Raw genomic sequence first — 17,137 nt, forward strand, 5'->3', positions numbered from 1 at the left:
CTCTTCTGTATCGCTATTCTTATGTAGGGTTAGCACTGGAAATTATTTCCATTTATTCCACTCATATACTGTACCTAGTGCCAGTTCTCTACTCCTATATTATAACATATCCATATAGATAGCATCATTATGGCTTCATCATATGGATAATGCTTGCACTGTGAGTAATTCCCAATGACTAAGAACATACCATATTTATTTTTTACACTGGCAGCTTTCAGACCCATCAGATCTGGCAGTTGATCTATGATGACTTCCCGACTTGCCCTCACTTTGTGAATTCTTTCAATGCTTCTCCTTTGCCAGTCAGTCCAATAGATATAGTCACCAAGTAATGTAAATCCAAATATATGGGGCAGCTTATCTTCTAAAAGGGTTTTCCTCATGGTCCCATCCACATTCATAACCTGATGCAAAGAAAATAAAAACATGTTTAAACATAAAGCAGCGTTTATCAGTAGACGAGCAGTATTCAGATATGTGGGAGACTGAAGCTTTATCTTTTTGTAGATTTACTATAACACACTTATCTGATATAGGTCTATAGGACAGCTGTTATTTATTTATTTAATCAATCACACACCAGGGTTATTTATTTAATCACACACCAGGGTTATTTATTTAATCACACACCAGGGTTATTTATTTAATCACACACCAGGGTTATTTATTTAATCACACACCAGGGTTATTTATTTAATCACACACCAGGGTTATTTATTTAATCACACACCAGGGTTATTTATTTAATCACACACCAGGGTTATTTATTTAATCACACACCAGGGTTATTTATTTAATCACACACCAGGGTTATTTATTTAATCACACACCAGGGTTATTTATTTAATCACACACCAGGGTTATTTATTTAATCACACACCGGGGTTATTTATTTAATCACACACCGGGGTTATTTATTTAATCACACACCAGGGTTATTTATTTAATCACACACCAGGGTTATTTATTTAATCACACACCAGGGTTATTTATTTAATCACACACCAGGGTTATTTATTTAATCACACACCAGGGTTATTTATTTAATCACACACCGGGGTTATTTATTTAATCACACACCAGGGTTATTTATTTAATCACACACCAGGGTTATTTATTTAATCACACACCAGGGTTATTTATTTAATCACACACCAGGGTTATTTATTTAATCACACACCAGGGTTATTTATTTAATCACACACCAGGGTTATTTATTTAATCACACACCAGGGTTATTTATTTAATCACACACCAGGGTTATTTATTTAATCACACACCAGGATTCTTGTGCCACTTTACAGATCCTCTGGAATATTGTGTACAGTTCTGGAGACCACATCTCCAGAAGGATATAAATAAAAAAGAAACCATACAAAGAAGGGCTACTAAATGGTACATGGTCTAAAATATGAAACAGGCAAAGAAAGACTCTATGACCTAAATATGTAAAGTTTAGAGGAGACAAGGGAAAGAGGTAACATGATATAAACCCTACAATGAAGTGGAAGCTGAAAGCATTTTCCACAAAAAAACTAATCAAAACCAGGGGTCACAATCTTAAGTTAGATGGTAACAGATTCATAAAAATGGGAGGAAGCATTATTTTACAGAAAGTGTGGTGGATTCATTATCTGCTAGCTCCTAGGCCCCACTACCTAAACCCCATAAAATTAGCTGCAGGGCCAGTAGGATATACTCATAAAAGGTGAGGAAGACACCCCACAACACTTGGGGAACAGAGCGGGCTTAAAAAACAGAGACCTGTGTATCCCACACAAGACCGCATGTGCTGCAAGGTGTAGTGGGACCGCTCCAGATAGCAGGCCCCGACCGGGAGATAATAGCAGGCAGGCCAAGGCGCACCAAAAATAGCAGTTAATACTGCACCAGGAGAAAACACCCCACATAGCCTGGAAGATCGATTAAACTGACAATCAGGGCAGTCCCAGTCAGGGAGGCTACAGCAGCCAGCGCATCACAAGCACAGCCCATGCAGTCGAGCAGTGAGAGCGCTCGAGAGGCACAGATCACGGTCTAGAGAAGGAGCACACGCATTGTAACGGAGGCCATCATAACAGAGTGCACGGGTAAGGCAGCTGCACATACCTCTTACAACTAGGCATTTTAACCACGATAGACCAAATAATAATAAGGTTTCCTCACAATAAGAGGGAACAATCCAAGTTTAAAGAAAAGTGGTTCCTACACAATGCAGTTTGAAGCCACAAAAAAAAAAAAAAAAAAAAGGGAAAAAAAAACAGCCTGCCATCAACTCCTAGGGAAGTTCAGCCCAAGATTACTGCTGCAATTCCCCACACAAGGGTCCCTACACTCATTAGTGTGCATAGCTCTGCCCTGGTCAGGGTGAAGAGTGCAGAATTTAAACACCCAACATCTGCCAGCCTCACACGCCAGGATATGCCAGGCTGTAGGACTAATAAATCTGAGCATCAAAGCAGCAATTTCTTAAATCTCAAGAACTAGTAATAACAACTGCTAACATGGATCACATGGACGCCATAGCCACAACTGAACCCCAAAGCTTAAAAAATCCTTGCAATATAAATACAGCATTAACTAAAGAAGATCTGAAATCTCTCTGCACAAAGGAAGATATCAAGGAGATAATAGGAGAAGTTAAAAACTGGTATGGGGAGCTTAATAAAAAAAAAAAAAAAGTCCAAAGTCACAACTAGAGTCTCAGCACTAAAAGAAAACCACAACTCTGCTTATAATGACATACAACACATATCAAAAATGGCCTATGATCAGGAAGAGACTATCCACAATCTCCTAGAGAAAATGGAGGACCTAGACAACAGGGGCGAAGCAACAATCTGCGCATACGTGGCATCCCAGAGACAATCCAGCCGCAGCTCTAAAGGGCTGCCTTCAAGATCTATTTAGAACTGTAGACCCCTTAGGTTTAGCCTTCTTATCCTGAGGCAGGAAGGCACCCTTGCCCCCCCGTAACCGTAGATATGATCAAATCCAGGTCCGGGCCAAACAAAACCTTCCCCTTGAATGGAAGGGAAAGCACACAAGACTTAGAAGTCATGTCAGTAGACCACGACTTTAGCCACAGAGCCCTGTGGGATAAAAAGAAAAACCTGATGTCTTAGCATTCAGGCGAATAATCTGCATGTTAGCATCACAAATGAACGAATACGCCACTCTTAAGGCTTTGATTTGTTCTAGAATTTCATCGAGAGGAGTCTCCACCTCGACCATTGCTGATAGGGCATCACACCAGTAGGTAGCCGCACCAGCCACCGCGGCAACCACCGTCGTGGGTTAAGAAAACGAACCCCGTGAGTTGGAACATCTTCCGCAACATGGACTCCATATTTTTATCCATGGGCTCCTTGAAAGAGGAGCTATCCTCTAGCGGAATAGTCATTCTGTTAGCGAGCATGGAGATAGCACCATCCACCTCAGGGACGGTTACCCACAGTTGAAGCTGCGCTTCTGGAATGGGGAAAAGCTTTTTAAAAGAAGAAGAGGGGGAAAAGGACGAACCAAGTTTCTCCCATTCAATCTTAATAATGTTAGCCATCTTGATTGGAACCGGGAAGACCTGGGGCACTACCCTGTCCTCCTAAACCCTATCTAGTTTAGGGATCAAAGTTTCCTCCGGTAGTTTCGGTTCCGGAACCTTCAACGTAGCAAGTACCTCTTTTAGCAGAAAGCGTAAATGCTCCATCTTAAATTTAAAATCAGGCTCCTACTCGAACAGAGGCCTAGAAGTAGCCGATTCCGACCCAGAATCGACATCCTCCGATAAGTCGGAGTTGTCCTTCTCAGCAAATGATCTGTCTGAGACATCCAGCTGAGTCGAAGACCCCTGAGACGGATAGCCGTGCCATACCCTCCGCTTGCGCTTAGTAGGGCGAGGCATCACATTAATGGCCGCAGAAACCAACGTCTGTAACTGATAGGCGGGTAAAGTCTAGAGGCCAAAGGGCCCCTCCCGCAGGAGGATAAGTAGTGCCCTGGGGCACTGCTTGTGTAATCGGAGATGATTGCAGGGAACGCACCTCGCGGGGCGGAGAACCCTCAGAGGTGGACGGCTCAGTTGTACTAAATACTTTATTTTTTTTGGAAATAACAATATTGTCAAAGCATATGGAACAGAGTTGCGTAGGCGGTTCGACTGGAACCTCCTCACAATATACACAGTTAATTGTGAGGAAGGATATTAACAAACTTGAATCTGTGCAAAGGAGGGCTACCAAAATGGTACATGGTCTAAAAAATAAAACTTACCAGGATAGGCTCAATGACCTAAATATGTATAGCTTAGAGGAGAGAAGGGAAAGAGGTGATATGATAGCAACTTTCAAGTACATTAAAGGGTTTAGTAAAACTGAGGCTGTGGGTATTTTACATAAAATGGAAAATTCAAGAACAAGGGGTCATGAGCTCAAGCTAAAGGGTAGTAGATTCAGGAGTAATTTGAGGAAGCACTTCTTTACAGAAAGAGTGATTGATTTATGGAATAAACTTCCTCAAGAGGTAGTAGCAACAAACACTGTGGGGGACTTTAAAAATGCATGGGACAAGCATAGGGCTATCCTACGAACTAGATAAGTTTATACTGTTAGGTAAGGTGGGGCAGACTTGCTGGGCCTATGGCTCTTATCTGCCGTCAATATCTATGTTTCTATGTTAATGGGTTTAGAAAAAGTGGGAGTATACTCTAACATATCAGAGTACTCCTTAGCTTGCGCCTTTATTATGGACTTGATAAAAAATAAATGGCAGTCTTATAGCCCAATGGCCGGGGCACTCACCACCTTCTATGATCCGGACTACAAGAAACAGCTTTTGTCTCCTCCGAACGCAGGTCGAGAAAGAGGAAGTTGAAGAGGCCACACACGGTCACAAAGAGTGCCATGTATATATATATATATCCAAGTTATAACACAAGCACTCACTAGACTTGATTCAGGTGACATAAAAAGTGTTTTGGTTGGTCTGATGAAGGGTTGAACACCCCGAAACGTCAATGGTTTATATGGAATAAAACACTTTTTATTTCACTTGTATCAAGTGATGCAACTCGGGTCATGACAGGCGCGAGTTTGTCGCAAAAAAATATTGCAATAAAAAGTAATATTCTGCGTCATTGCAAGCCTAAGCCCACGGACATTTTGAACAGACTTCAAGATAAAACTAACTGGAAACCCCAGGTAAGTCTAAGAAACTCCCATCAACTTAATTTCAATGTTGAAACTGTTAGACTGCAAAGGGAAATACACAGACCTGACTCATGGCAAATGTATGCAATATATATTAAAAACTTTAAAATATAAAGTGCCAAACATAGCTGATGCGCCTATCACAGAAGAAAATCAAGCACATCTTGGTTCACCACCTCCACAAGGAGGCAAAGTTTGTAAAACTAAGGTAGGAGTGAGGTAGGAGGTGTATTTATAGGCATTTTGAGGTTTGGAAAACTTTGCCCCCTCCTGGTAGGAATGCATATCCCATACGTAACTATCTCATGGACTCTTGCCACTTACATGAAAGAAATTTAAATAACTTTAAATGTGCTCAAAACATAGCCATATGAGTGTCTAGCTGTTAATTAAAAATATACTTACTAACAGACACTCGTCCACTAGCAAATCAAGCCACAGACAGCCAAACCAGTACTGAAATACATCAGCAGAGGTTATGGAATAGGAGTATATGGTAGATCCATAAAGGGAGGTAAAAGACAAGTCCCTGCAACCAATTATAGAAGGTTTATGAAAAATTTCCCATGAGGTGAAAAAAGAATCACAAACCATACTCAAATATATCCCTCTGACTCTGACAAGCACTGCACACTGAGGGGAAACCGGGCCTTAATAGAGACTGAAAACCCCTCTCCCTGAAGAACCAAATGCAGATCTTCATTCTTAAACCACCTCCAGTGGAGGCAAAGTAAAGACTGAGGTATGTGTGAGGTGTATTACAGGGCTCTTGGGGTTTGGAAATGTGTCTCCTCCTAGTGGTAGAGAAGAGAAATTCCCAAGAGTAATGGATTGTTGACTCACCACCTGTATGAAATACATATTTTTACTCTTTTACCCCACTGTATTTATTTTTATCTGTGAGATACTCACAAACATGTTTTATCTTAGCAAAGCAAGTACTTCCAAAAATAAAACAAATGACACTGTTGGTTATAACCCATTTAGCACCAGTTTAACTTCACTTGTACACAAATATAGTAACAGAAAATGAGAAAATGTTTGTTTTTTGTTATATTCAGTGTTCTCCGCAGGACCTATTTAATGGGCACACCACCTGGCTAAAACTGCAGCCAATAGTAATTAAAGTGAATGTCAAGTTTGATAAAAACCCTATTAAAAACTGGGGCACTTTCATTCAAACTTTACATTTCGCTCATTTTGTTAATCTTGAAAGCGGCTCCAGCGATTTCCCCTCCTGCTGCTCGTCACTTCATACGTCAGCAATGATGAATATGGCATCCTCCAATCACGGCTCCCCCCAGGGCAATCATTGCCTGAGGCATTTTTGACATATGAAGCGGGGAAGCGCTGGTGAGGCTTTCAAGATAAAAAGGTAAGAATGTTAACAAAATGAGTGAAATGTAAAGTTTGATGAATGAAAGTGCCCCTGTTTTTAATAGGGTTTTTAAAAACCGGGCACTGATTCATCAAACTTGACATTCACTTTAAGATGAATGAGCTAATTTTACATTTTTTCAATGTTTGATGCACAAATAATCAATAAATCAATGTATGTTCAATTATATAATTAGTGTTTTGCATTTAAGGAACACTTTAATAGAAAATGCTATAATACTGCCCCCACTCGGTTACTTCACATGGCCACCTGGCTGGCAACATTCACTGAAGATGATAGGAGTAGAAATAAAATATCTAAAAATATTAGAGAAATGGTTTAACTAAATACACTTCTGATTTCACAATGCTGTTCAGATTCACTTAGCATAGTATTCAGTACATGAGCCTTTGGATTTTATATTCACCAAAGCAAGAGTTCATTTAGTAGCAGATATCTAATCTGTGTTGGAGAAGAGTTTGTTACACTGAGAAAGGGCTGTTAAGTCTGTCTTATTTTTATAATCACAGAAAAACTAGGATTTAAATTGACACAATAATGTTGTGGTTCACTGCAGCTGACACAGCTGCTATGAGATCTGCTACACAATCTATTCCATATGTGGCACAATGGGGGGTACAAAACAGTGAAAAAAATATCAGAAATAGTTTGAATTCGTATGGGTTCCTGAATATGTTTTAAGGAGGGGGCTTGGTACTTATTTTTAACCCTATCACTGTTATTTGCTAACAAATAATTCTAAATTGAGGTTACTCAAGTATATCATAAAGCAAAGTAGCAGACTTGGTCAGTGCAGCAACCTATAGTTCAAACCAGTAACTGAAAAGGAAGCAGTAACAGAAATAGAAAATTTAAGCCCCAGTGATGGATATATTCACCCTATGATAAGACAATACAACAAAAACCCCAGTGATGGATATATTCACCCTTTGATAAGACAATACAACAAAAACCCTTTTGGAACCCTAAGCCTTTGTGATGTCCATGTGGGATCACCAATAGGTGGTCATTTTGTCATCAGTCCTTCATCCAATCAGTACAGACATGTAGAACCACATCTATGGTGTAAAGACATTTCACATTCACTTGCTTATGCAAAAAAGGAAATTTATGCTTACCTGATAAATTTATTTATTTTACGATATGACGATTCCACAGATTCCATCCTTACTTATGGGATATCGCCTCCTGGTCAGCAGGAGGAGGCAAAGAGCTCCACAGCAGAGCTGCATAAATAGCTCCTCCCTTCCCCTCCAACCCAGTCATTCGACCTAAGTTAGGAAGAGAAAGGAAAAGCCAAGGAGCAGAGGTGACTGAAGTTTAACAAAAATAAAAACCTGTCTTATAAAAATGACAGGGTGGGCCGTGGACTCGTCATATCGTAAAATAAATACATTTATCAGGTAAGCATAAATTTCCTTTTACAAGATATGACGAGTCCACGGATTTCATCCTTACTTATGGGATACAATACCAAAGCTATAGGACACGGATGAAAAGGGAGGGGCAAGACAGGAACCTAAACGGAAGGCACCACTGCTTGAAGAACCTTTCTCCTAAAAACAGCCTCAGAAGAAGCAAAAGTACCAAATTTGGAACATTTGGAAAAAGTGTGAAGAGACGACCAAGTTGCAGCCTTGCAAATCTGTTCAACAGAAGCATCATTTTTAAATGCCCATGAGGAAGCCACAGCTCTAGTAGAATGAGCCGTAATCCGTTCTGGAGGCTGCTGCCCATCAGTCTCATATGCAACATGGATGATACTATTCAGCCAAAAAGAAAGAGGTAGCCGTAGCTTTCTGACCCCTACGTTACCCAGAAAAAACAATGAGATAGCTCAGTTGGTAAATGCCCTGACTACCACAAAAAGCCTGTTTAAAAGATCCAAGGTCACAGGTTTGAATCCCGGTAGGGCCGACTCAGCCCTTCATCCTTCCGAGGTCGATAAAAATGAGTACCATTAAATTGGGTAATAATAACAACTATTACTATTCAGCTGCCGATTTGGTGAATTCCGAGAGCGAGCGCTGAAAAAGCGCTCTGAGTCCCACTGGGAGAAAGGCGCTATATAAATACTAGTTATTATTTGACAAAAATCCTTAGTCGCCTGTAAGTAGAACTTAAAGCACGGACTACATCCAGATTATGTAACCGACGCTCCTTCTTAAAAGAAGGGTTAGGACACAAGGAAGGAACAATAATTTCCTGATTAATATTTTTATTTGAAACAACCTTAGAAAGAAAACCAGGTTTGGTACGCAACACTACCTTATCTGCATGGAAAATAAGAAAAGGAGAATCACATTGTAATGCCGAAAGCTCAGAAACTCTGCGAGCAGAAGAAATAGCAACCAAAAATAAAACTTTCCAAGATAATAACTTAATATCTATGGAATGCATAGGTTCAAACGGAACCCCTTGAAGAATATTAAGAACTAAATTCAAAATGCAAGGAGGAGCAATTGGTCTAAATACAGGCCTGATTCTAGTCAGAGCCTGACAAAAAGATTGAACAACTGGAACATCTGCCAGACGTTTGTGTAGCAAAATAGACAAAGCAGAAATCTGTCCCTTTAAGGAACTTGCTGACAACCCTTTCTCCAATCCTTCTTGGAGAAAAGATAAAATACTGGGAATCCTAACCCTACTCCATGAGTAGCCCTTGGATTCACACCAATAAAGATATTTACGCCATATCTTATGGTAAATCTTTCTAGTAACAGGCTTGCGTGCCTGAATCAAGGTATCAATGACCGCATCAGAGAACCCCCGCTTAGATAAAATCAAGCATTCAATCTCCAAGCAGTAAGCTGCAGATAAATTAGATTTGGATGATGGAAGGGTCCCTGAATGAGAAGGTCTTGCCTCAACGGAAGCCTCCACGGTGGCAGAGATGACATGTCCACCAGATCGGCATACCAAGTCCTGCGAGGCCACGCAGAAGCGATGAGATTTACCGAAGCCCTCTCCTGTTTGACTCGAGCAATCACCCGGGGAAAGAGATCAAATGGAGGGAACACATAAGCTAGGTTGAACTGCCAAGGCATCTATCAGTTCGGCCTGTGGATCCCTGGACCTGGATCCGTATCTCGGGAGCTTGGCATTCTGACAAGATGCCATGAGATCCAGCTCCGGTCTGCCCCATCTGAGAATCAGGATGGCAAAGACCTCCGGGTGGAGTTCCCACTCCCCCGGATGAAACGTCTATCTGCTCAAAAAATCCGCTTCCCAGTTGTCTACTCCTGGGATGTAGATTGCTGACATAACAAGAGTGAGCCTCCGCCCACCGAATTACCTTGGATACTTCTGTCATTGCCAAGGAACTCCTTGTTCCTCCCTGATGATTGATGTAAGCCACAGTCGTGATGTTGTCCGACTGAAACCGGATGAACTTTGCCGAAGCCAACTAAGGCCAAGCCTGAAGAGCATTGAATATTGCCCTCAACTCCAGAATATTGATTGGAAGTAGAGACTCCGACCGAGTCCACACACCCTGAGCCTTCAGGGAATTCCAGACTGCACCCCACCCTAGAAGACTGGCGTCCATTGTCACTAACACCCATGAGGGTCTGCAGATGCAAGTCCCTTGGGACAGATGATCCTGCGACAACCACCAAAGAAGAGAGTCTCTTGTCTCCTGATCTAGATCTATCTGAGGAGACAAATTTGCATAATCTCCATTCCACTGTCTGAGCATGCTCAGTTGTAGAGGTCTGAGATGAAAACGAGCAAACGGAATGATGTCCATTGCCGCCACCATCAATCCAATTACCTCCATGCACTGAGCCACTGATGGCCGAGGATTGGACTGAAGGGATCGGCATGTATTCAGAATCTTTAACTTTCTGACTTCCGTCAAGAAGATTTTCATGGATATAGAATCTATTAGAGTTCCTAGGAAGGGAACCCTTGTCTGTGGAATTAGTGAACTCTTTTCTAGATTCACCTTCCACCCGTGAGTCCTTAGAAAGGACAGAACAATGTCGGAATGAGACTTTGTCAGCTGATAAGACGACGCCTGGATCAGAATATCGTTAAGATAAGGCACCACTGCAATGCCCCGCGGCCTGAGAACCGCCAGCAGAGACTCTAGAACCTTTGTGAAGATCCTGGGTGCCATGGCCAGCCCGAAAGGAAGGGCCACAAACTGAAAATGTTTGTCCAGAAAGGCAAACCTCTGGAACTGGTGATGATCTCTGTGGATAGGAATATGAAGCTATGCATCCTTTAATTCCACGGTAGTCATATATTGACCTGGATCAATAGAAGAATTGTCCGAATAGTCTCCATCTTGAAGGATGGAACTCTGAGAAACTTGTTTAGACTCTTGAGATCTAAAATGGGTCGGAACGTTCCCTCTTTTTTGGGAACCACAAAAAGGTTTGAGTAAAACCCCTGCCCTTGCTCCTGTTTTGCCTCTCTTTTTATCTGGTCTACAGACAATCGTGAAAGAAGAAACCTTCCCTTTGGGAAGGAATTTTTGAACTCCAACTGATACCCTTGAGAAACGATTTCTAGTGTCCAGGGACCCTGAACATCTCTTATCCAAGCTGGGACAAAGAGAGAAAAAAGTCTGCCCCCTACTAGATCCGGTCCCGGATCGGGGGCAGCCTCTTCATGCTGTCTTGGTAGCAGCAGCAGGTTTCTTGGGGTGTTTACCCTTGTTCCAACCCTGGTTAGGTTTCCAGGTGGGTTTGGCTTGAGAATAATTCCCTTCCTGTTTAACAAAAGAGGAAGAGGAGATTCCCCTGAAGTTTCGAAAGGAACGAAAATTACTCTGCCGTCCCCTTTGTTTAGCTGTTTTGTCCTGAGGGAGGAGGTGACCCTTACCTCCCGTAATGTCAGAAATGATCTCCTTCAAGTCAGGCCCGAACAGGGTCTTACCCTTGAAAGGAATCGCCAAGAGCTCTGATTTAGCGGACACATCTGCAGACCAAGATTTTAACCATAAGGCTCTTTGCGCTAAAATGGAAAATCCTGAATTCTTAGCCGCCAATTTGGCAATCTGAAAAGCGGCATCCGTAATAAAAGAATTAGCCAGTTTAAGGGCCTTAATTATATCCATTACTTCTTCTAAAGGAGTCTCAGTCTTAAGGGACTCTTCTAGAGCGTCAAACCAAAAGGCAGCCGCAGTTGTGACTGTTACAATGCAGGCCGTCGGTTGTAATAGGAACCCTTGATGAACATATAGCTTCTTTAGAAGACCCTCCAACTTTTTATCTATAGGGTCTTTGAAAGCACAACTGTCCTCAATAGGGATAGTTGTACGCTTAGCCAGGGTAGAGATAGCTCCCTCCACTTTAGAGACCGTCTGCCAAGAGTCCCGAAAGGTGTCAGCTATAGGGTACATTTTCCTAAAAATAGGGGAAGGGGAGAACGGGATACCCGGTCTCTCCCATTCACTTGTAATAATTTCCGAAATTCTCTTAGGAACCGGAAACACATCGGAATAAGAGGGGACCTCTAAGTATTTGTCCATCTTACTCAATTTCTCTGGTGGAACCCCAATAGAGTCACAGTCATCCAGAGTCACCAAAACCTCTCGTAGCAAAAGGTGGAGGTGTTCAAGTTTAAATCTAAATGACATGACGTCCGAATCTGTCTGGGGTAATGCACTTCCTGAGTCAGACAGTTCCCCTTCAGACAGGGCCTCCCTACCCCCTAATTCAGAGCCCTGGGAAGGTATATCGGAGATAGCCATTAAAGCATCAGAAGTTGCAGGGACGTGGGTTTCTGTCCTGCTGTGTTTGCCTTGTAACACTGGCAACTTAGATAAAACTTCTGTAAGAGTGGATGACATAACTGCAGCCATATCCTGCAGAGTAAATGAAGCAGACGCCGTTGAAGAACATGGCGTCACCTGAGCGGGCGTTAAGGGCTGTGACGATTGGGGATAAAGATGCGGCATACCCTGAATTTCATTAGATATATCTTTATTAAAGAAAATTTGTTCTTTACACTATAAAGCCCTCTCAACACAGGGGGTTCCACAATGGCATCTAAACACATAGGACATGTACTTTGTTCAAGGTCATCCATTTTGACAACCTGGACAAAAAAGGCAAGCTTGGTCAAAAGCACTTAAAATATATATAGTGTAACATTAATTTTTTTTGTGTAGTACTGTGTCTTTAAGAAAAATAAAATCTATCAGAATTAAAGCTCGATATATAAGGCAAAGAGCCAATGTTTTCACATCCCCTGCACGTGGGCCTTGGCAAAATAAGCTGTTTAACATTTAGAGTATACCAGCATATAAGGAGCCTCCAGTCCTGTTAGTATTATCAGCCTGAGGAAAAAGCGCGGTCAGGGCTTAGAAACGCGTAGCATTATTTACACAGATCTATTGTTTGACCTGTGTTTGTTTTTATATATTTTATTAAAAATTTTTACTATCTTATACTGGAGTCCTTCTTTATACTTCATCCGTCGTTTACCAGCAGTGGTTCTGGGGCATTCATCGTATTGCAGCAGCACAGCCTGGATATATATGTGCACTAGGTCACTGAAATATACCTAGTACGCCTCATTTGCACTAAAGTGTGCAACACAGTCTGTGAGTATTCTCTTGTGACCACAATTCAACATCCACTATATCTTCATAACTGATTTGCACTAGGGGTTGCCCTCTTGTTCTCTTTATTATTGGCAAAATAAGTGCTATACTTATAAAAAAATCCCTCAGTCACCTCGCTGCAGCTCCGCTGTGGCTCCTACCTGCCTCCATGTGAACAGCCTCAACTCCTCAAGGACGGCACACCTAAGATCGCTTGTAAAATAACATAATTTATGTAAGAACTTACCTGATAAATTCATTTCTTTCATATTGGCAAGAGTCCATGAGCTAGTGACGTATGGGATATACATTCCTACCAGGAGGGGCAAAGTTTCCCAAACCTCAAAATGCCTATAAATACACCCCTCACCACACCCACAAATCAGTTTAACGAATAGCCAAGAAGTGGGGTGATAAAAAAAAAAGTGCGAAAGCATAAAAAATAAGGAATTGGAATAATTGTGCTTTATACAAAAAAATCATAACCACCACAAAAAAGGGTGGGCCTCATGGACTCTTGCTAATATGAAAGAAATGAATTTATCAGGTAAGTTCTTACATAAATTATGTTTTCTTTCATGTAATTAGCAAGAGTCCATGAGCTAGTGACGTATGGGATAATGACTACCCAAGATGTGGATCTTTCCACGCAAGAGTCACTAGAGAGGGAGGGATAAAATAAAGACAGCCAATTCCTGCTGAAAATAATCCACACCCAAAATAAAGTTTAATGAAAACATAAGCAGAAGATTCAAACTGAAACCGCTGCCTGAAGTACTTTTCTACCAAAAACTGCTTCAGAAGAAGAAAACACATCAAAATGGTAGAATTTAGTAAAAGTATGCAAAGAGGACCAAGTTGCTGCTTTGCAAATCTGATCAACCGAAGCTTCATTCCTAAACGCCCAGGAAGTAGAAACTGACCTAGTAGAATGAGCTGTAATCCTTTGAGGCGGAGTTTTACCCGACTCGACATAGGCATGATGAATTAAAGATTTCAACCAAGATGCCAAAGAAATGGCAGAAGCTTTCTGGCTTTTTCTAGAACCAGAAAAGATGAAAAATAGACTAGAAGTCTTTCGGAAAGATTTAGTAGCTTCAACAAAATAATACAAAGCTCTAACAACATCCAAAGAATGCAATGATTTCTCATTAGAATTCTTAGGATTAGGACATAATGAAGGAACCACAATTTCTCTACTAATGTTGTTAGAATACACAACCTTAGGAAAAAATTCAAAAGAAGTTCGCAACACCGCCTTATCCTGATGAAAAATCAGAAAAGGAGACTCACAAGAAAGAGCAGATAATTCAGAGACTCTTCTGGCAGAAGAGATGGCCAAAAGAAACAAAACTTTCCAAGAAAGAAGTTTAATGTCCAAATGAATGCATGGGTTCAAAAGGAGGAGCTAGAAGAGGCCCCAGAACCAAATTCAAACTCCAAGGAGGAGAAACTGACTGAATGACAGGTTTTATACGAACCAAGTCTTGTACAAAACAATGAATATCAGGAAGATTAGCAATCTTTCTGTGAAAAAGAACAGAAAGGGCAGAGATTTGTCCTGTCAAGGAACTTGCGGACAAACCTTTATCTAAACCATCCTGAAGAAACTGTAAAAAAAAAAATTCTCGGAATTCTAAAAGAATGCCAGGAAAAATGATGAGAAGACACTAAGAAATATAAGTCTTCCAGACTCCATAATATATCTCTCTAGATACAGATTTACGAGCCTGTAACATAGTATTAATCACAGAGTCAGAGAAACCTCTTTGACCAAGAATCAAGCGTTCAATCTCCATACCCTTAAATTTAAAGATTTGAGATCCTGATGGAAAAAAGGACCTTGCGACAGAAGGTCTGGTCTTAACGGAAGAGCCCACGGTTGGCAAGAGGCCATCCGAAAAAGAATCCGTCCATGCTGGAGCTACCAGCAGAACAAACGAGCATTCCTTCAGAATCTTGGAGATTACTTTTGGAAGAAGAACTAGAGGCGGAGAGATATAGGCAGGATGATACTTCCAAGGAAGTGATAATGCATTCACTGCCTCCGCCTGAGGATCCCGGGGTCTGAACAGATACCTGGGAAGTTTCTTGTTTAGATGAGAAACCATCAGATCTATTTCTGGAAGTTCCCACATTTGAACAATCTGAAGAAATACCTCTGGGTGAAGAGACCATTCGCCCGGATACAACGTTTGACGACTGAGATAATCCGCTTCCTAATTGTCTATACCTGGGAAATGAACCGCAGAGATTAGACAGGAGCTGGATCCCGCACAAACCAGAATTTGAGATACTTCTTTCATAGCCAGAGGACTGTGAGTCCCTCCTTGATGATTGATTTATGCCACAGTTGTGACATTGTCTGTCTGAAAACAAATGAACGACTCTCTCTTCAGAAGAGGCCAATACTGAAGAGCTCTGAAAATTGCACGGAGTTCCAAAATATTGATCGGTAATCTCACCTCCTGAGATTCCCAAACCCCTTGTGCCGTCAGAGACCCCCACACAGCTCCCCAACCTGTAAGACTTGCATCTGTTGAAATTACAGTCCAGGTCGGAAGAACAAAAAGAAGCCCCCTGAACTAAACGATGGTGATCTGTCCACCACGTCAGAGAGTGTCGTACAATCAGTTTTAAAGATATTAATTGAGATATCTTTGTGTAATCCCTGCACCATTGGTTCAGCATACAGAGCTGAAAAGGTCGCATGTGAAAATGAGCAAAGGAGATCGCGTCCGATGCAGCAGTCATAAGACCTAAAATTTCCATGCATAAGGCTACCAAAGGGAATGATTGTGACTGAAGGTTTTGACAAGCTGATATCAATGTTAGACTTCTCTTGTCTGACAAAGACAGAGTCATAGACACTGAATCTACCTGGAAACCTAAAAAGGTTACCCTTGTCTGAGGAATCAATGAACTTTTTGGTAAATTGATCCTCCAACCATGATCTTGAAGAAACAACACAAGTCGATTCGTATGAGATTCTGTTAAATGTGAAGACTGAGCAAGTACCAAGATATCATCCAAATAAGGAAATACCAATACCCTGTTCTCTGAATACAGACAGAAGGGCACCGAGAACCTTTGTAAAAATTCTTGGAGCTGATGCTAAGCCAAACGGTAGAGCCACAAAACCGGTAATGCTTGTCTAAAAAAGAGAATCTCAGAAACTAAAAGTGATCTGGATGAATCGGAATATGCAGATATGCATCCTGTAAATCTATTGTAGACATATAATGCCCTTGCTGAACAAAAGGCAGGATAGTCCTTACAGCTACCATCTTGAATGTTGGTATCCTTACATAACGATTCAATATTGATAGATCCGGAACTGGTCTGAAGGAATTGACCTTCTTTGGTACAATGAAGAGATAGAATAAAACCCCAGCCCCTGTTCCAGAACTGGAACTGGCATAATTACTCCAGCCAACTCTAGATCTGAAACACATTTCAGAAATGCTTGAGCCTTCGCTGGGTTTACTGGGACACGGGAAAGAAAAAAATCTCTTTGCAGGAGGCCTTAACTTGAAGCCAATTCTGTACCCTTCTGAAACAATGTTCTGAAACCAGAGATTGTGAACGGAATTGATCCAAATTTCTTTGAAAAGAACGTAAACTGCCCCATACCAGCTGAGCTGGAATGAGGGCCGCACCTTCATGGGGACTTAGGAGCTGGCTTTGGGTTTCTATAAGGCTTGGATATATTCCAAACTGGAAATGGTTTCCAAAATGATACCGCTCCTGAGGATGAAGGATCAGGCTTTTGTTCCTTGTTGTGATGAAAGGAACGAAAACAATTATTAGACCTAAATTTACCTCAGATTTTTTATCCTGTGGTAAAAAAGTTCCCTTCCTTCCAGTAACAATTGAGATAAAAGAATCCAACTGAGAACCGAATAATTTATTACCCTGGAAAGAAAGGGATAGCAAAGTTGACTTAGAAGACATATCAGCATTCCAAGTTTTAAG

The 17,137-nt window shown here is 41.3% G+C and overlaps 1 protein-coding gene across 1 annotated transcript in view; it reads right to left on the reverse strand.

The window, feature by feature from the left end:
• Positions 1-17,137, reverse strand: part of LOC128635700 (low-density lipoprotein receptor-related protein 5) — a 1,026,620-nt gene that overhangs the window by 547,404 nt on the left and 462,079 nt on the right. The window contains exon 7 of the mRNA XM_053688826.1: positions 191-407. Coding sequence (XP_053544801.1) covers positions 191-407 — 217 coding nt within the window. The remainder of the gene's footprint in view (positions 1-190; positions 408-17,137) is intronic.

This window comes from Bombina bombina, chromosome 7 (assembly GCF_027579735.1).
Source record: "Bombina bombina isolate aBomBom1 chromosome 7, aBomBom1.pri, whole genome shotgun sequence".
Taxonomy (NCBI): Eukaryota; Metazoa; Chordata; class Amphibia; order Anura; family Bombinatoridae; genus Bombina; species Bombina bombina.